The sequence below is a fragment of the Salvia hispanica genome, chromosome 2 (genome assembly GCF_029641045.1).
Source record: "Salvia hispanica isolate PSC_SH4W2 chromosome 2, Shi_PSC_v1, whole genome shotgun sequence".
Lineage (NCBI taxonomy): Eukaryota > Viridiplantae > Streptophyta > Magnoliopsida > Lamiales > Lamiaceae > Salvia > Salvia hispanica.
Window position 1 is genome coordinate 64733943 of NC_142693.1, and position 21870 is coordinate 64755812.

The following is a 21870-nucleotide window of genomic DNA, read 5'->3' on the forward strand; positions in this document are numbered from 1 at the left end:
CTATACCCATTTAATTTACAAAACCTTATTTCACAATTTACGCAGGTTAAGATCATGCTAATCTTCTTTATATTGTTCCAATTTATCGGATATCTCCGAAGGGACCCTCCATTTTATGGATAAAATTCCTCCAATTTGCTATTTATTATTTATTGACACATGTGTTAAGAAATGTGAATGAATACAATTGAAAAAAGGGGGTCTCTTTTATATATACTTCCCAGGCGATTGGAATTAGTTAGTAGAGTGTGCACCCTACAGTAAAAAGTGAGATTTGTCGTATAATGACATATATCCCAAAATGACTAAATGAGACATTTAATAATAACAGATAATGACGTATGTAAATTGTTTGAACTTTGCATTAATCAAGTGACAACACCTGAGTCATACACCCTAAACCCTATAAATTGTATGAGTCATATCCCATAAATTGTATGAGTCATATCATTTGAACTTTGCCTTAAACAAGAGTCAATCACATAATCTGAGTTGTCCACCTGAACCAATGCAATCAATCAAATAAGCCCTGGCACTAGACTTCTGGTACTTCTCCTGAGCATGATTTTCTACCAAAGCATCATCAACGCCATTACTTTCATGGTGTAGACGATGACCGAACATTCCATTTGAAGATGTCATGGCCTGGTCAGACAGCCCAAAAATCATTTCATTGAGGATGCATGCCGCACCAAATGCCCTGAATCCGTTCTTTTATACCAAGACTGCCAGCTTTCCTTATGGTGTTCTTTCAGTCGCAGCTCAGATATCAGTTTACGCAAGTGTTCAAGGAGAATGTCAATTAAACCAGAGTACGAACCCTGACTTGGACAGTCTGAAATAAAATAACCTTGTCAATGGCATGAAGTTGTGAGCACAAAGATTAGTTGGCAAAAACACCTATATAAACCACCTGTGAGCACATATAGACTGACTAGCCTCAGGATATCCATATTAGTCAACCAAGGTGGAATGCTAGGCAGCTTATATTCATTATTTCCATATTCGTATACATTTGAAATTTTCCTATTCTGGAAACCTGATCCCCGAGAACCTTCAGCTATTGAATGCATGAAGCCGGATGATGTGGGTCTTGCTGCTGCAAGCTTGTTTAGTGAACCAGCATAAACAGAGTTTTGACTTAGACAGAGCGCAAACACATCCAAGAAACGGGCAGCTGTCACCTAGAAGAAGTCAAGTAATACAAAGCCACCAAACGAGGATGAGATTTTGGGAACTGAGATATCTAAGTCTTAGGTGCCATTTAAATGGTAAGCCTACAGGAGAAAGAAGAAGGTAGTCTGTAACAAGTTTGGGACCACCGGAATATGTAATTGCTAGCAACTTCCGGGCATGTGATAGTGCAAGTGACTCCTCATTACCCAGTACCACTTGAGGAAGTTTTTCAATCAACCTGTATGTATGTGTGTGTAAACAGAGTTACAAAAAATTCAAGGTTTCACAAAAAAATCAACATAATACAGTGAAAAAAGTTTACCTGCTAAAAAGTTCAACAACCTCTTGTTTTGTTTGATGCTTTTGTTTCGATGAAACCAGTCCAAAAAAGGCTTGGGCTGATGAAAACACATCTTCAAGATCATCACAAACTAACACACACAAGCATTCCTGCACAGAAACCAGCCCACGTGTTTTTATAGAACAGATGCTAAGTTGCTAACAAAGAAAAGGAGAATTTGATTATTCAGATAGGGTGAAGTGATTCATCATACAGAATTGGATCTAAAGACTAAACCCTAATGGCATCTCATAGCTGGGTCATTGGTTTGTGACCTCAAACAATTTGAGGCCACACAAAAAAAGAACTGGTACCAAAACGGCATGAACTAAGAGGAGTATTAACATCTCTCTTTTCAAGTCTCGCCCAATTCTGTAGTTCACTCCATAATGGAAATTACTCCCTCCGTCCGCGAATAGGAGTCCCGTTTTTCCATTTTGGTCCGTCCACGAATAGGAGTCCCAGTTCATAATTACCATAAATGGCCCCACATTCCACCAACTCATTCCACTCACCTATCATTTAAAACTAATATATACAAGTGGGTCTCCTATTCCAATAACTTTCTTCCACTCACTTTTCTTAACATTTCTTAAAATCCGCACCGATAAGAAATGGGACTCCTATTGTTGGACGGAGGGAGTATTAGGTATATATGGCTCGAGATGAGCAGTACACTTAACAACTATATATAGCTTAGAAAAAAACATGGGCTCGTTGAACTCTTGAGCCAAACAGATGGGGAAGGTCAATCGTGATGTTGAAACTAAACTATTTAAATATTTGTCTCTATGTTGTTATCAATTCAAGAATGCTAGGACATTGCCAAAAACACATAAAAGGGTGATTTGTTAACATTCTAGGTTCTAGCTCACCAGAAGAGTTAATCTACTTTCTTTCAATGGTTAACTGCATTTACATAAGAGCCCCTGTAGCGAAGCCAAAAGTCCTAGCCTCACATTTTTGTAGGAAAAATGTTTGATTCTTTTATTACCATTTTGTAGGAAAATATGTTTGATTTGAGTATATTAATATGATTCTGCTTCCAATAATTCACTGAAAAATGCTTTTGGTTCACTAACAAAATCCCAGATTCCCAACCGCAGCTGGGACATGGAACAGTCGTCCGGGCTTTGACCCGAATACCACACTATTTCTTGTGAGCTAAGGGCCCTAGCTCAAATGGTGCACCAAGAGCTTGGAACAAAATGGAGCCCCTCGTTCAACGATGGGCAGGATGTATGATGAGTACTCTGCAAGAAGAAATGAGAGGCTCTTCAAGAGAAAGGCAAAGGGTGAAGTTGAGGGGTATGAGAAGAAGCCTGCCTATGACCTTGGTGTTAGAGTTGAGTCTGCAAAGAAGAGGGTGGAGTCCACCAGCCGGAGGAAGGCGGCCGTGGTAGCTGCTGCTGCGACCACGCCGGTGGCCGAGAGCACTAACAAGGAGAACAAGAAGCCTCCAATCCAAATGAGTATGGAGAAGTCTGTGGGGATTACTGAGAGGTAAGTTAGGAGGTCAACTAGGAAAGCTTGAATCTTGTTTTGGATTTTTTTATTTTGGATATTATTTGTGGGATTTATGGTTTTTATTCTGGTTATGTAGTAATGAGATTGAGATTTGAGGCTAATAGCTTGCGTTTTGATTCACCAAATGCTAGTTGGATTTGATGGAACTTATTACCTGATGAATAGTTAATATACGCACCAATAACTTTCTTTATTTGTGTTGAACAAATTATTATAGTAGTATTGAATAAAATAAAGAGTGAACTACAAAATTGGTCCTACGTAAACGCTAGAGGTATTCATATTTAAAAAAATGCATTGTAAGCTTCTATGTATGGATTTAATATCATTTCAAACCCTTTTTCACTATTTTGAGTCTTTTATACTCTTTTATCCTCACATTAAACCTAAATGTAACTCAAAGGACGTTTAAGTCTTTCTAATTTTTATTACTACGCACACAATGTATATTTTATATTAAAATATTATTTTTATTTAATCCATAAATATTATAAATTTAATTAGATTGATAAATTAAAACACTTATCATTAGTTATCAAAAGAATTATTTATGTTTTTATTTTAGTTAGATATGTTTATTTTAAAGAGTTGCAAGATTGAAAAAGGGTTTGAAATGATATTATTGCAAGTTATATGTCTCGCATATGTGATATGTGATAGAATCCTAAATAGAATTAGATTTTTAGTATAATACATTAACTTGATATTAGAGACATCTTTCTCTAATTAATTAACTATCAATTGAGTATATTGATAAATAATTATATTCAATTATGTATTCTTGAATATATAATGATAAATAATTTCCAACAATTATATCCATACATAGAGGCTTACAATGTATTTTTTAAAATATGGATACCTCTAGCGTTCGACTTGTTATACGTAGAGACCAATTTTGTAGTTCACTCGTAAATAAAAGAATAGGCCAGGTCCAAGCCACTTAAATGATGTCGTCTTTCATTTATTTTTCGCATTAATATGCCTGAGCTAATAAATTGTGAATAATTTAAGATACATAAAAAAAATTGATTGTTATTGGACATTTATTTTGATTCTTGATTAAATCATGAAATTGAGTTAGTGATTCTTGATTAAATAATGAAATTTACATAAATTTCACATCCTTAAATGCACATTTTATACGTTTTTATCTTTATAAGATATATTTATGATGATTAATTAATGTACATATTTACCTTTAAACTCTTTTTGTGAGAAAAAGAAAGCTTAATTGAGAAATGAATTGCACGATATATATCCTCTGATAATAACAAGTAATTCATGTGTAGTTTTTGTGTGAGAGCAAAGACAAAGTCGTTGCTATCTTGTGCGATTTTACTTGTTTTTAAGTGATTACATTCAAAAACATGTAAGCCCGTCAAATAACGCCTTCAATGTTTATTTAGAAAGGATTTCATCCAAATTTTTGTACAATGATGTACTATATCGATACACCCCTAAATAATCCAATGTATGAATAATTGTATTATAGAAGAAATTGATATTGTAATTTTGATTTAATAATACATTTTGTGACACAAGATGGTGATCAATTGCTAACTAATTAACTATCCAAAATTGAGACCAATTTTTAACCCTTAGATTAGAAGATCTTGTGATTAATATAATGCCAAGTGTAATATATTTTAAATTTAAATAATTATTAATTAAATTAAATGGATATTAATGTCAAATCCTATATGTAGTAATTATAACTAACTACTTTCTCTCTCCTCAAAATCATCTCAAATCTTTAAATTTACGTAACTCTCTCAATTTAAATTATTTTTTCGCAAAATATATATCAAATTAAAGATAATTTAATAAGGATTCCAACGAGATCTCAATTGCATATGTTCCGACGATGTTCGGGTGATGAAATTTGATAAATTATATTTCAATTTTCGTACATGTTGATAAGCAGCTTTTATCAACAAATGCAACAAAAAATCTCAATATATTGTAGGCAAAATCTCAATATTATGCATGTCCAATCTCAATAAAAATGTGTTGATATTTTCTTGTCCTTGTGTTGATATTCTAATGTCATATTGTTGATATTTGTAATACACAATGTTGAAAAAAAAAAAGCCCACGAAAATTATCATATGATAACATAATGACGATATTACCCTTTTGTTGATATTTTGTCTACTATTTATTGAGATTTGTGAGCTTTAATCTCATTCACTCATTTTAAAATCCAAGGGTGGAAATTTAATCTTGATTTTGAATTAGGGTGCCATAAGCACTATAATAGAACCCGACTTCTGACACATTATTTATAATTCAAAATCAATTCGATAAAATATCTCCTCAAAAAATAGATAAAATATTATTTATAATATAAAGCTAACATCATAAATGTACTATCGATACACCCCTAAATAATCCACTGTCAATATTTACATCGAATTCAAGTGAAGGATTCAATTGATAGCTTTGAATTATTATAGTTGGAAATAAATAAACAATCAGCTATAAATAAAATTACATATTCATTTTATAAATAGATTACGCCCTATTAATTTCGTAAATAACCCAAGTTTTATATGAGTTCAGGCTGTTCAGCTAATGTTATTTCTAATTTAATATATTTAAAATTACTGTAACAATGATATTTAAAGGTAGTATTGAACTTTTCATTTTATTAGGCTTCGAAAATGTCAAATCCTCTCAGCGTTCTCACTCCCTCCGATGCATCGCCTCGACAACCGGCCCGTTTCTGGATGCATACCGTCAGATACTTAGCCGCCGCCGTCGGATCAACAGCCTGCCGCATGAGACAAGCCTTCTTGCATTATGTCCAAACCTCCACAGCAGCAGCCCGCCGATATTTCCGACGGTTATTTTCGAAGAGGAATCCCGCTCCGCCGGCCTACTTGGCGTATACCCCGCCAGACTGTTGGAATAAAAATAATTAAACTTGATTTTGGTAGTATAATTAGGGTTTAGGCATGATAAATATCTCGTTATGTAGATATTTATAGGCATTAAAATATCTAGATATTTTTAGGAGAATTCTCTTGATTATAGATATTTTGTAGAATTCTCTAGAATTGGTATGTATTAAAATATTTAGATATTTTAGTAAAATTTCCTCCGCAAGATATAGCTCGTTCTCTCGCAAGAATTCGAAATCATAATCCCAAAAATGTCGCGTTTCAACTAGATGCAGCCCAAGATTCAAGAATTGACCCCGCACCACTTGGCTGTCTGTGTTGGAATATATATGATACATTTTGGAGGAGTAATTTAGTTTTGGAGGAAATATTTGAGAGGAGAATGGGTGGAATATGTGGGAAATGATTTAGGGAATGTTGGTGATGTTGGGAAAGGAAGACACACTTTTATTTCTCAAACTTCTCAAGTTCTCAACGTATACAAAATATTACAACTTCTCCTATTTATAGGCTTTCACTTCATATTCTAGAATTCTCTACTAGAATCTATAATATCTAGATTTTTCTCCAGAAGAGAACCGCATTGAAGGAGCGTGGTTCCCCATCTACCCCATGTTGAGTTCGAGTTATGGCTAGTTGCCGGCCAACTTACAGAGCTGGGTAATGGCTAGTCAACTTGCCAGGTACACAGGGGAAATTAATTTCAGGTTGCGCCTCCCTGGGGTCGAACTCGTGACCTTAGGGTATGGACGCGGTAGCCTTGCCCCTTTACCGCTAGGCCAAAGGGCTCAGATGAAGGAGAGGTTTTAGTTCTTTACGATGCAATTGCTTGATTCTTGATATTTCGAAGCTTAAACTCTTCATATTTATGCCATGTTTTTCTCTTTTAATGATGTGATTCATTTGCTTTTCATCTATAAAACCTTCAATTGCATATTAATGGGCTACTAATTTACGACAAATTTATGTGACCAAATTATGCATTTAATTAAAATTTATGAATGTTGTGGTCATATATTTATTATAGGAATATTCCATGAAAGAAAAATATCTAAACAATAATGTGATACTATTATTCACGTTTCAAATATTCCTAGCCAATCGAGTTTCATTGCCCTGCAGCACTGGGGCACAATGTTAAAGTGAGGGACTAGCCATGGCTGAGGATTTTGGGATAGACTTAACATGATTGAAAATTGGCCTCCTCTTTGTATGCTTTACTCTGTCTCAGATGCTAAGTTTTTCGAGAGATTTGCCCGCCCGTATATGAATTTAATGATGTTAACACGAATGAGATGAAAGATTTAAGCATTTGAGTTCAAGCGATAGGATTAAATGTTGATAATTGGTTGTGAATTCAAGATGGAATTTTTTTTATTTATAGGCTAAAACAGAATAATATGGCTATTGATTATGAACAAAATGGTGTATGTATGTGGCAAGAGGGATATGATGTAGTAGCTCTTGCTACAATGCAGTTTTCTTTCCTAATATAAGTTTAATATACTGGGCTTAAATTAACATTTCTTGGTAAAAATAAATTATAATCCAATAATATTCAGTTTTTGGGCTTGGAATGATTAAGTGGCTTTATTTATGGATTTTACCATGTCCAATGACAACAACTGGGCTTAGCTCTTTTATTTGGTTTAGTTTTTCATCTGCCGCATAATTGTTGTTATTCGAAGAATCGACTTATTAGTTGAGAGAAAATGTCTTACCATCTAAATTGCTCCCCGATATCTATTAATTTATTAGGTTTTCAATTTGCAAGTAAACATTTTAAAATTTTCGAGAACACATTAGGTTTTCAATTTGCAAGAAAACATTTTAGAAATTTCGAGAACACTTCTATTGAGTCTTGAAATTTGGTGTCGAAATTATTGTTAGATTTCTGAATTTTCGCTTTAGTGGTACTCCCTCCGTCTCATTCAAGATGACTATCTTTCCTTTTTTGTTTGTCCCAATCAAAATGATCACTTTCTCATTTTGAAAATAACTCCCTCTCTCATCTCTTCTTATTAAAATATTTAATTACATTTTTCCTCTCTACTTTATTCCACCTAACAACATTTCCTAAAATCCCGTGCCACTCAAGAATGTGGCCATCTTGAGTGGGACGGAGGGAGTATATTTTCAAATAGCGTCTTCCAAATTTTTTTAAAAAGTAAAAATGCACATTCGATTTGATTTGACTTTATATTTATGAAATTCAAATGCGTTAAAGATGAACTCATCCAATGTGTTGAATGAATCTTGAATATAAATCTACTTGAAATTTTGAAGGTTTTAATTATACATCAAATTAAGACATCTGCATAACTGGAATGCACACACTACATATGGTGGGACTCTGCAACATAAATAAATTGAAATATTGTAATTATTTTCAGTCACATTTTATAAATTGGAGTGCTCCAAAAATAAAGATGATATAAAGCAACGAAATGGCTGAAAATTATAAGGATAATAAAAAGGTCATATTATACACTGCATTTGGGCAGGTCTTAGTAAAGAAAAGTATTGTAATCTATTTGTAAAGGAAATGTTTATCCATTTTGTCGAAGATAAGAAATGGGATATAACTCAAGACAAACTAAACCTATTACTTTAGTTTATATAGAAAGAGAAACATTACTTGGTGGTAGATTATTTATTGTGTATTGCATTTCTCTATTATTGATTGGGCTTGAGTCAATTTTCGAACACACAATTCATCTAAGCCCATTTGATTAATGGGCCTAGCTTATTTTCTTGGGCAGGTTTTGTTTCCTATACCCATTTCATTTACGAAACCTTATTTCACAATTTACTCGGTTCAAGGCCAAGTTAATCTTCTTTGTATTGTTCTAATTTATCGGATATTACCCTAGTTTGCTATTTATTGACACATGTTTTAAGAAATGTGAAGGAATATGGTTGAAAAAAGGGTGTCTCTTTTATATACGCCCAAGGCGATCGAACTAGTTAGTGAAGTGTGCACTCAAAATGACAGATTATGACGTATGTAAATTGTTAACGAGTAATGAACTTTAAATTAAACAAATCTTGTATGATGAACTTATTGTGAATATGTCAGTATGATTCATTCACACACTTATTCTTGGGGTAAGATATCACATTAATGTTTTGAGAAACCCTATGGGCATGTTTGGTTGTCAGGAAAGTAAAGGAAAGGAAAGTTGGCAGGGAAAGTGATTTCCAGGAAAGTGATTCCTAGTAATATGATTCCCAATAATTTTACTTTCCAGTGTTTGGAAAACGTCAAGATTTTGAATTTTATATTAACTTTAAATACTAAACTAAAAACTACAACAATTAATCAAAATATATATATATATATATATAGGGAGATGATCAAAATAAGAATGCATTTAAATCCAAAAATGCAGCCCAAATCTTGGTCCTAAGATTATATGATCTAATGGTCAATAATTAACCAAAAATACGGAAGGTCATAATTAAATAGTTTTAGGTCATATTATAAGATTTGGGTTTATGTCATATTAAGATCATTTTAGGTCATGCTTTGTTAGCATGACCGAAAAATAAACTAACTATGACCTAAAAATGCTCTACGTATGACTTTGTTCTACGTTTCTGTATATATATATATATATATCATCCTTCTAATATCAATAATGCTAATTAAATATAATTACTTAAATATAATTCTCATTACATGCATCTAATAAATTATGAAAATATAGAAAATACAATACAAAAATTACTTTAAAAAAAACACGGATTGAATATAATTAAAAAAGCAAATAATGTTTAGATAGTCAATAACATGAAATTGAAGAAGTCTAGTCTGGTAGCAAAAACGTAAAAAAGTAATTTCATCCTAATAGTTCTATTAGAAACATCTTTTTCGCCCCTTCATCGTGAAGAGTGAAAAAGTAATCTAATAAATCAGGATCTCGAACAAGTTTCATTGCAGCTTTTTGTCTCTGAGAATCAGTTAACGCTTCAATCTCTTGCAATTTCTCATAAAGCATACGACGATTGTCTTTTTTCTCTTTGTCACCTCCGGTAACACTTTCCAGAATCTTGTTCATTTGATCATTCGACTTATCCATATGCGCAGCAAGCACATTAGTCATTCGCTCCAAACTTGATATGAAACCATCTGAACTTCTTCTCCTCTTACGATCAAGTCTTTTTGAAGTTCCTTCGTCGCGAGGTGTAGTTAATGAAGGTACACCATCTTCACCAGATTCTCCATCTACTTGATCTACATTTTCTTCTCTATCTAATTCCTCGACTACATCTACTGGAACTTCAGCATGTAATCCAGCAGCTCTATCTTTACCCCATACAATTGATAGTTGATCAAAGTAAGGGAAAGACTTGTTTTTCATGAAAGTACAATCTGGATGGCTCTACGCACAATAACACAATTTCATTATAATATTTCGTCATGCAACAAATAAATAAAAATGGAATAAGAAATATACAAATTTTTACCTTCAAATAATCATCCCAAACATCCGCACTTGCAGTAACACATTTTCTTTCATCATCCCAGCCAAAGCCACTCAATTCTCCATTAGCACGTACATCATAGATAGCATGATATTGTTTTTTCAGTAACTTACAACGAGATTCGATTTGTGGCTTTTCTTTAAGACCATTACCTGGAAGCTTTTCTTGTAATATTTTTTCCAACTCCTTTTGATAACCTTTCCTCAACCCACTTCCACTTTCACCATCCCAATTCTTACTCCTCTTCAACTCAACAATGGATTCTACGAGTTTTGCATCTTCTTCAATAGTCCATACATGATTACTCTTTCCTCGGCGAGCCATCTGAAAAATTGATAGAAACAAGTACTGTACAATTCTCTTATATGAATGAACTTCAAACATAAATAAAAAACACCAAAGAAGCAAGATACTGAGATTCTTGATATCAAACATGAGCAAATATACTAGAAACTAACATACATGTTATGATATAAAAGATAAAAAAAAATCAAACTGAAAGCTAAAAGAATTTATCGGATAAATCAACAAAAAGATATTAATAACCTCAATCAACACAAAATGTCAGATTGCCACTTGTAAATTCAGATATTATGAAAGAAAAAAATAAAATACTAATATCAAGCAACATGTCTACTTTCCATCCACTGACTAAACATTTCATTAGCTAAATTATATCTCCAATTTGTCCACTCTTGAGTTGGTTCAACAGAAGTAATTGATTCTCCATCTAGTCCAATAGCCTCTTCTTCATTTCGCAAATTGTCACCATAATCATTTTCAATAGGATCAACTGGCATATGTTCTCTAATGTGATTTTGAAGAAGACAACATGCCATTATAATTCTTCCTTGTTGCTTGATTGGATAAAAATTTGGATTCCTAATAATGCCCCCGCGCATCTTTAGCATACCAAAGCACCTCTCAATAACATTTCTAGCTGATGCGTGCTTCATATTAAAAGATTCTTCTGGAGTTGTTGGTTGACGCCCATTCCTCCATTCACTAAGATGATATCTTTGCCCTCTAAAAGGAGCAAGAAAGCCTTTGCCATTTGTGTAACCCGCATCCACTAAATAGTAGTAACCTAATTTAAAAAATTTATTGATTAGATTATTCATATATATTGAATTAAAATTTTAAAAGTGTCTAGCTACGTACCATCTTGTATTGGTAACCCATTTCTTCTACTTAAAGCATCTCGAAGCACTCTACCATCTGCCGCTGAGCCTTCCCAACCCGCAAGTACATATATAAATTGCATGTCTTGTGAACATACTCCTAAAACATTTGTAGAAGTATGACCTTTTCTATTGCGATATCTAGGTTTATCAACCTCGGATACTTTCACTTCAATGTGGGTACCATCAAGAGCTCCTATGCAATTCTACAATTTTAACTCAATCAATATTAAAGATATTTGTTTATATAATGAAAAAGAAGGTGTTTTTAGGATACCTTAAACCATTTCCATTTCGCATCAATTGAATCCTCAGGTATAGAGGAGGGAGCTTTTAGTAAATGACCTTGAAGCCTAAGAACCGCATTGAGTACCCTATTGAAATACCTACTAATTGTTTCACCTGACCGCATGAAATTAGTTTTCATTGTACGATTCTTTTGATGATGGGCTAGGATGTACAAAAATATAGCAACTTGCTCATCAACTGTCAGGTTATTCGTAGGTCTTAGTCGTCCAATAGTTCCAAGCATGTGAACTAGGCGCCTAAATGTATATCTATCCATACGTAATTGTTCATGACATGTGGTATCACTCTCATAGATCAGTTTGTGAATGTAACGTGATCGGTCAATCTCACTTACGGAATATGGGGTCTTTAAATAATATTTTCGATAGTGATGTGCAACAATAGCTCTAATCATAAGCATCATTAGCTTCAATGTATCCATTCTCTTCATATGCGTACTAATTAGAAGGAAAAGATGTTTTCCCAAATTTGATTTTACTTTCATCATCCTTCCCAAGAGACCCTGAGAAATTAAAGCTAGACATAACAATTTTTAAAAACTAAAACAAAATTATTTCTAAACAAGCCTAATATAAAGCTGATAAGAATAAATAATTAGAACTACAACAATAGCTTGCACATATTCACAAAGAATAATCTGAATTGAAAATTTGTGACATTTAAAAGCTATACACCATAAGATCTCACGGACATAACACATTTTATATACATAGTACAATACAAATATACGTGCATATATGAAAATACAAAACAGAAGCAGTCATATGCATATATACGACTCATATGCATATATACGACTCAGTGCACAAAAAATTGTAGAAACCTAGAATATAAATCATAAATTTCTTGATAAGAAGCAAAAATCTTACTTGTTATTGAAGAGAATTTGGGCAGAAATTTGACTGACTGCAAATCAAAAGTGAAAGTGTGGAGAATAGAAAAGAACCGCAAATAAATAGAAGAGAAGAGAGGAATTTTTTTGCGTATATTTTTTGCTATCTTTTAAAATCCTCAGATTTGGAAAAAGAATAATTGGGTTAGGCTAGGGAATCATAATCCGCGTATTTTGCCCAACTTTCCACATTTTTAGGATTCTGATTACTTTCCTAATTTCTTTAAAAATCAAACAAACATTGGAATTTAAAAATTGAGGAATCAAATTACTTTCCCTGCCAGAATCCGGGCAACCAAACGTGGCCTATATGTAATTCAAAGCGATAGATCGTCAAAAGGGGTTCTAGTGAGTTGTTTAGAGCTTCACATTCGGCTTTAAGTTGCTTGTTGTGAGACCACATCATTCTTGTAAATGGGGTTGATGGGTAATGCCATGTTTGACATTGCCTTGTTTGTTTCATTGTCAATCTTATTATATCTCGTACTATTCTCTCTTCATTTAACACACTAAACAATACTATTTTATTACGAAAATTGAACTCTTATTCATAATTCCTTTTAAAAATCTAAAATGTCAAATCAAAATAGGACGTGTAATCGCTGATAAATGGAGTATATTTTGTGGTACTAGTGAACCTTAAGCATAACAAGATAAGGTTCTAGAATGGCCTACATAATAAGGATAAAAAAGGGTGGAAGCTAAGTGTTGGTACATTGTGTTTGAGCTATTTCCAATATTTTGTCATCAACTATGAGAAATGACATGTAAAGAAGCTCTAACACATATATTGGCAACTATTAACTTATCAAGATAAGAAATGGGATATAATTGGGGATAAACTATCTTTAATTTTTAAAGCAATAAATTCAATCATATAATTTATGCGTATATGTATGCATAAAATATTATTATTGCATTATCTTGTTAAGTTTATCTTTCCTTTTCTTTTTCAGAAAAAGCATTTATACATTATAATACTTATTTCTACCAAGTCACTGAATAAGACATTACATGCATATCATTGAGGTTGATTAAGGACTTCGTGGCATGAATACTCTTTTTTTTGAGATAGGAATTTACTTTAAATCTTCTTCTATATCATTCATTATCAGCGATGACTGCTACACTACCTTTACCTTTCAACGTTAGACAATCGTATTAACTGTGATCCATTCTACTTCTTCGGGTTCGGTTTCCTATATTTATCATTGATTTCATACACTAGTTCAATAAATTCATAATAATTTTTAATAACGCATTTGATATATATATATATATATATGTGTGTGTGTGTGTGTGTCACTCATGATCTTTTTCATATATTTAGTCGGACTCATATTTACCAATTAAATATAGTACTAATGTACGATGATACAATTGGAGTATTATTTAGGATAGTTGGTCAAGATTCTAGTATTCGAAATTTTAGAGGAATCAAATTTTGCATTCTCTTCCACTAAATTAATTAAATATCAACTTGTGCATGCGCGTGATCAAATTATTAATTATAGAATATTCCATGAAAGAAAAATATCAAAAGAATAGTGTGATACTATTATTCACGTTTCAAATATTCCCAGCCAATCGAGTTTCTAATCCTACAAAGATCTCATTGAGAAAAAAAAGGTGATGAATTCTTGATTCGATGAAGTATTTATTGATCATCAACTTGCCATAGGAAAAAAATTTGGGTCCACAAAACAATTTTGAATGGTCACACATAAAATACCTATATTTAAATATCGAACATAATCTATGCACATTAAATCTTGCTTCTTTATAATTTCATTACAATAGAATCCAAGAGGACAGAACAAGTTTTATAATCAATATGTCAAATCATGATATGCTATGAAGCAAAAAGTTAGAAATCTAGGAAATATAATACATGTTCCTTTTTTCGTTCTTTACAAAATAGATGAATATCACTAACTTGTAAAACTTATGATAAATTTTGTGTAATTAACGTTCTATTTTTTTTTTCTCTAGAGTAATAGTAGTATATTAATATTTGCGCTAGAAAGAAAATTTTATGTACGACACATTAGAATTCCAGCAGTCTATGATACGTGTTTGATTTTGATATGAAGTTTTCGAATAAGTATCTCATTTCAAAAAAAATCGGTAAAATGATGTCAAATCTACTATTTCACTTTTGTTATTAGTATATATTCTTTGATTGTATTTATGCTTCATGCAATAATTATGGGTAAAAATAGTAAAATTCTCCTATTCAGTTGTGTATGAGTTTTGATGGATATATCATATATGTTGTCACTTTTTGGGATGTATGGAATAATATTGAGGTAATATTTACTAGGATCAACAAATAATAAATTGAACAATAATTTTGAAACTCATGAGACATTTAAACATTTTTATCTCAAATAACTAATATTCGAACCGGAAAATAGAGATATGAAATAAAATACTAGTACTAGCTAGTTTGTTATGTAAAAATCACATGATGTTTTACTATTACATTAGATTGAAAGAAATCAAATATGGATTTTTGATTGGCACCGCATGCGCAAAGGTTGTCTTATCAAATGAGGGCAAAAGGTGGTATCAAATCAAGATTTGTGGTAACTTTATTATATTCTTGATTTCCCCTTACAAATTAGATTCTATTACATTGTGTGTGGTTGTACTTGTGTGCTTATCTTTTCTTAATAAATTAGGGCAAATAAATAACAACATGGTTGGATTTTTGATAATTTATTTGGCATAAAACAGATTTAGGTGGAGTCGGGGATATCGACTGATCCCATTATCGACTCATAATGGCCGAAAAAATTCCATTAGAGCTGCTAACAACTTTATAGTGCGACATTCCGCCTCAAAGCTTTCAATATTGAGGTTCACTTTTTATTTTTCTCTGTCATTCATGACCAATAAGGACCACTGTCGTTTCTACCTTCCAGTCTCTTCAATTTATATTAAAGTTAACATTTACAAGAGAGATGCTAATGCTATTGTACTACCATTGGACGGTTTTGTTCGCTTAAAAGGCCCGTGAAGATTTGAAGAGTTGTGTAATTTGGAAGTGTCAAAGGTCAACATGTCCAATTTTTGTAAAGAGACTTATATAAAATTACATAAACTATTAGTCTTCATGTACTTTGAAACTAGTTAAAAGAATCTATTTTGAAACTATGGTCTTCCACCATCGAGTTCAAGTGACATATATTTGAATTTTGAAGCAATAACACCTTAGAATCGGCAAAAAAAGATAAAATTACTTTATCAATATTATACTATTATACTATTATAGTAGTATTCCTATACTTTATCTACATGATAAATTTCATCACTTTAATGAGATTCCACTTTTCTACCTATTTGATTGAATATGATCTATTCTTACATGGGGCAAATCTACTAAAGAGTCATATATAGATCTAAATTAATCCATGACATGCAATTGGCATTAATATGTGACATTGGAATCTTATCATCTTTATGATTGAAATTAATATGCAATTAGAAAGTATGATGGTATGAAAATACATTCATGATTGCATAATGATACACATTCTAAGAAGGAGATGGTACAATTATTTTGCTTTTGGAATTCTCAATTATCTTTGCAACTTGGCTCCAAGTAATTATGACCTAGTAATCTATTTACTCTACACTTTAGGTAATAATATTGTGGCCAACTAATTGATAGCCCAAATATTCTTTAAAAAGCATCTCAATAATTACAATTCGATTGATGCTAAACTCTTCATTTTATTTCAAATTGTTTCGTGTCTCTTAGCCAAAAATAGAAAGGGGTGATAAAAGTAGAAGCTATCATATTCTCACTTCATTACAAATTTAACTCAATTGGTCCACTAATTGCATTTTAGAATTTCATTCTATTCCATTAATATATTGATTATTAAATCAAACAAAAGGTATCCATAAAATACCATATATGTCCAAGTACATCTTCTTCATTAAAATAAAAACAACTTATGGATTCTACACCTAATATCTAATTAAGATGCCACTAAAAATAAAATAATTCTCAACTATGCCACTAAAAATCCCTTGTGCTATTCTTAAAGCTATATAATACCCATAGAAATGTTATCTTACTTCGCTTATATGAGAACATTTATATAAGTTGTGTTATAAATTTATTTTAATTCTAATATCTCAAAATACTCCATATCACAAGCTACATTAGCTATACAAATTACATAAAAACAAAGTTTAATTTATTCATGTCATCTATACCTTCAAATAAACAAATAAAATTATAAATCAAGCTTTGATTTTCATGTAATTTTTGAAATCAAAACGATCAATAACATTTTCAATGAAATGAAAAAAGCTCAAAACTATAGAGATATAGCGACCAAAGTTATTGTTCAAACAAGTACACTAATATGTCTAAACTTTAGACTAATATAAAAAAAACACAAAAAAAGAGCAATCAACCCCGATACAAAGACAACAATAACGCTGAAACAAACTCAATCGAACTAAAGCAAAGCAATACCCAACCAACAAGACAAAGACACAAACCGAACAAAGATTCAACAAAAAGTTTTATACTAGTAATACTCATATAATATACACTTTATAATATTTGTGGTATCTAAATTTGAAATAAATCAAGAAAAAGATTAGGATTTTAAAAATAAAGATGGTGGAGAGGGGTAGGCAAAAAAGGTATTTTAATTTGTTTGGTGGGGTGGTGGCAAAAGTGGATCAAACATATTTGGGCCTTAACCATGCTTAGTGGGCCCAGATGAATCATATCAATGTCACAACACTAAGTGGGTGGGCCCACATTTCGTTTGCGTTTCTCTCCTTTCAGTGGGCCCTCTTTCTTTCCCGGTAGTTTTTTCAGTTGTGTTAGTGCTACATAAAATCACAGTAAATTTTTAAATTTTTTTAACAATGGTTGTATATATTTAATTATTACCCTAACATGTATTCGAGTTGGAGGCAATTTTATAAAATTATTTAACACAACCTAATTGGGAGTCACTATTCTATTGTTATGAAAAATATTTGAAGTGTCTTTGAGACAATTCATTTTTGGTGAATGAGATTGCCGAATAACTTCATGATATGTGCTGTTAATGTATTTATGTATTTTCGGTTCGTTTGCTACTTTTATTTTGTAATGATTTCATATAGAGCTTTTGCTATTTATATGTACGTATCTTTTATTATTGTTTCTATTATGTACTATTTTTTATTGCTAGCTCGCCAATTGACCGATTTGAGTGTCACGTATGAATTTTTAAAAATTGATAGATTCTAAACGAATTTTATTCCTACCTATTTATCATGTTTCGCAAGAGTTGTCTTGTGGACAAGATTGGATCTTTATATATGTACTTCATTTAGGTAGTTAAAGAGAGCAACATGATACTTAATTTTGGAACAATGTCGTGTAAGATTAGTATTGACTTAAGTCTAGGTTTTTACCTGTAACAAAATCAATCTCTGAGTTAGGACAAGTTAATCTTTCCCCAAAATGTTTGACAAAATTCAAAAAGCAATACTTGAACTCACCTTTATTGTGTCTGATCAAGACTAAACGAGCTTTAGAAAATTAGTAAAACTAGACATGCTAAGACTGTCCTAATTATTTGTGAGTTAGGTTTCACCAGTCATTATTCAAATGATTTAATTACTATCTTTTTGCCAATCTTCTATTCAAAGATTCACACCTTAATTAATCAAGCTGGCATCTTTTAATTTGCCTAACTTTCTTTTTGACTATAGCTTTATGAGATTACTTGCTTATTTTATGTTAACGAATCTGAATATCGTGGGAGAAATTCAAGTTAACTATATCATTTTTTAATAATTATAATGTCGGTTCAATAATTACAAAGGTAAAAAGATTCAGAATCCTTAATCTCTTAGAATTGCGTTTACACATTTGAAAGGAGCCATTTAAAGATTTTTATAGTTATATATTTTTTAATTTTGATATTGTGATTGCGATGTTAAAAAATCATGTGAAAATCACAAATCCGAATAAACTAGTTGTATTATGCCATATAATTAACTATAAATAAATTAACATCAATGTATGCCCAATACATTTTATAATATGATGATTAAATGCTAAAAATTAGGACATTATACAAGAATTTTTCCTTCTATGTGTTATTGTGTTTGTCTTGTAACATCAAATTCTCTTTGCTTTTTTTCATTGAATTAATTGATTCTGAAATTGACATTATTGTGGACATATACCAAAAATCCTCCTTCTACATAGACAGCTCATTACATTCCATTTATATTCAAATACGTAGAAGCAAAATATTACTTTACTTTTTTCCTTTTTGACTTAATTAATTAGTTATCATACCATTTAATTTGGACGATATATTGTTACTATGTTTTATATTAATGAAGAAGCAAAACTCGAAAATCTTTTTGTAGCATTACAAATTAATAAATTAATTAATAGTTACTTAATAAAACGATTTTGTTTTAATCAATAAATTGATGGTTCGATTTAACACAACAAGTGTGACAAAATATGAAACTATTATTGACAAAAAATGCACACACACTGTGTGAATAGATGAGTAAACTCCCAATAAAATAAATTGCTCAAAACATTCGAATCGTACTTTCTATTTGTCAAAAGGTTTCAACTTTCCAAACAAATACTCCTAATATAATGAGAGAATTTGATTCTTAATTGGTTGATTTAAAAAGACACATCTTGTTATTTGTTTTTCTGACTCAAACGAAAATCAGACAAGCAAGAAATTGACAAAAAGAGTAATAAATAAACAATAATTTTAAGTGTCGAATGAAGAGAGTTGCTGGTTTTTCAGACAACAGTTTTGGTTCATTGGTTGAAGTTGTTAGTTTTAAAAAAGTGGCTGCAAACATGTGAAGTATTTGGTACAATCAATCAGGGTGGTATATGGTACAATCAGGCATGATTTAATTGGTATCTTACATCTCTCATGTTATTTCACAAAGTTGACTAAAGTGAAGCTCAATAAGAATGTCTCTAATTATTGGTTTTATCCGATAAAACTCGCTCTCGAGCTCCAGTTTTTATGAGGAAAACTTCAGAGAAACTAACTGCTAGACGGTTTGATTAATCTTTAGCCTACATATCCAAGTCAGGCGAATGATTTTTCCTCGGGACGAAACACATCCCTTGCCAATGGGAAGTGTTGTAGATGCTCTAACGCACGCTAGCTAGTTCATTGTGAGATCATTTCATCTCTTACATTTTTATTGTGAGATTATTGAATGTATATTTTTCAAATTTCTCATTTAATCAAAGACATAACATGTAGCATGTTAATTGACATAAAATGCTAAAAACTACTCTTAAATTAGCATCATCTTATTGAAAAAAAAAACTAAAAAATTAATTGGATTAGAAATAAAGGAATTGTTCTTCAAATTTATAATAATATAAACAATGCAACAAATACCATGACATTATTAATAATTATAGTTTGAAAAAATTAGTAATTCATGGTAATTCACAACTTACTAAATCACATCAACCAAAACACACACATACACACACTGGTACGGTCATATTGCACTTTCATTTAGAAAATTTAATTGTTACCTCTACTTTTTAAAAATTAGAACTTTCTTTCACCAATGATTCCCAAATTGACTTGGATAATTCTCACTAATGCAAGATAATGAATCTAACCCATCTTTTATTTTTTAAGAATAAAAAGTTTTGACACTTTTCATATCTATATATAGTTTATATACCTTTCAAAATTCCCAAAGGTTCTTTTTGTAAGTTGAACTATAATATTACTAAATCATGTAATATATACTCAAACATAGATTAATAAGATGGAATACTGCCCATTATAAGAAACGATGTTAAAATCAGTAATTAATAAAATATTATATAAATAATTTACATTCAAATTATATGTCATGCATTATTATCACATAGGAAAATGAAAACTACAGTTGAGAATTATTATATATAAATCAATATCATTGGTTTTGTTTATTTATGTTGATGTGATACAATATCTCTATTAAGGTCAAAGACACTCATAATTAATCTAGCATATGAAGTGGGCACTCCACCAAAAAAAACTTAGTTAATTAAGAATATAATCCAACTTCCTTATCTCTTGAACTGCAGTAACCCAATGATTTTTTGTACTATCTCACACACTTCCATTTATATGAAATTCTCTTTTTTATTTTGAATTTATGTGTCTTTCACTAGATTATGGAATCTGAGAATTATGCAGGCACTAGAGCAATAATTTAAAGATTAATTAATATTTACTTTTGTTTTTTTTTCTACCCCAAATAAAACATCGAATAAAAAGAAACTTTTTAAACCAAAATGTATATTCAGAAACTTTGTAGAAAAAAAATAGGGAGGATAGTAGCATCATTATTTTAACATGGATCCAACTTTCTTGCATTGAGTGTGTATAATAATGCTATATGTGAAATGAGAATAAATTCCACCCCAAAATTAATTTTACATTGGTCCCATGCATTTTATATCTCAACGTCAACACTAAAGAAGCTAATTACATAAAAAGAGAAAAAAACAACACAAGAATCCAAACATATCCCTCAAAATTCATAATGCTAAAACTTAATATCAATGGTGCACAGAGAAAAAAATAAATCCAAACTTGTAACGTGCTTGAAGAGATCATATAATATATACTAGTACCAGATGTGTATAGGTCTTATTCAGCCGGATTCAAAACCGAAAACTAAGGAGTACATGAAACGGGTCGTCAATTTATTTTGACATAATGAGTAATTTGTCTCCAGCAAGATAACCATTTTACCATATGTTTAAAATAAAATTTTTCTATTTTCTCACCTTGTTAGTAGTGTATTCAATTGTACCTTTTCATCTCTACTCAATAATTCTACTTAAAATCACGTATCATTCAAGAAAATGGTCCTCCTGAACGAGAAAACAGATACTTAAAATCTAGAATAAATATATAAAAAAGGTGGTAAAAGAAAAGTAGGGATACTTGGTCTCATATTGCCTTCAAGTTTCTTATAAATTGCTACCCTTCCTCACTTGTGATCTTCCACATT

General features: G+C 31.3%; 1 protein-coding gene and 1 pseudogene across 1 annotated transcript; one reads left to right on the forward strand and one right to left on the reverse strand.

Moving 5' to 3' along the window:
• Positions 1 to 2548: 2548 nt before the first annotated feature.
• On the forward strand, positions 2549 to 3050 carry LOC148932945 (uncharacterized; annotated as a pseudogene).
• Positions 3051 to 9791: 6741 nt separating this feature from the next.
• LOC125200489 (uncharacterized) lies at positions 9792 to 12843 on the reverse strand. The gene is made up of 3 exons (XM_089063519.1): positions 12797 to 12843; positions 10420 to 10761; positions 9792 to 10334 (listed from the first exon to the last, which is right to left on the reverse strand). The coding sequence occupies exons 2-3, from the start codon at positions 10759 to 10761 to the stop codon at positions 9792 to 9794; spliced, it is 885 nt and encodes a 294-aa protein (XP_088919645.1). The 5' UTR covers positions 12797 to 12843.
• Between the last annotated feature and the right edge of the window lie 9027 nt (positions 12844 to 21870).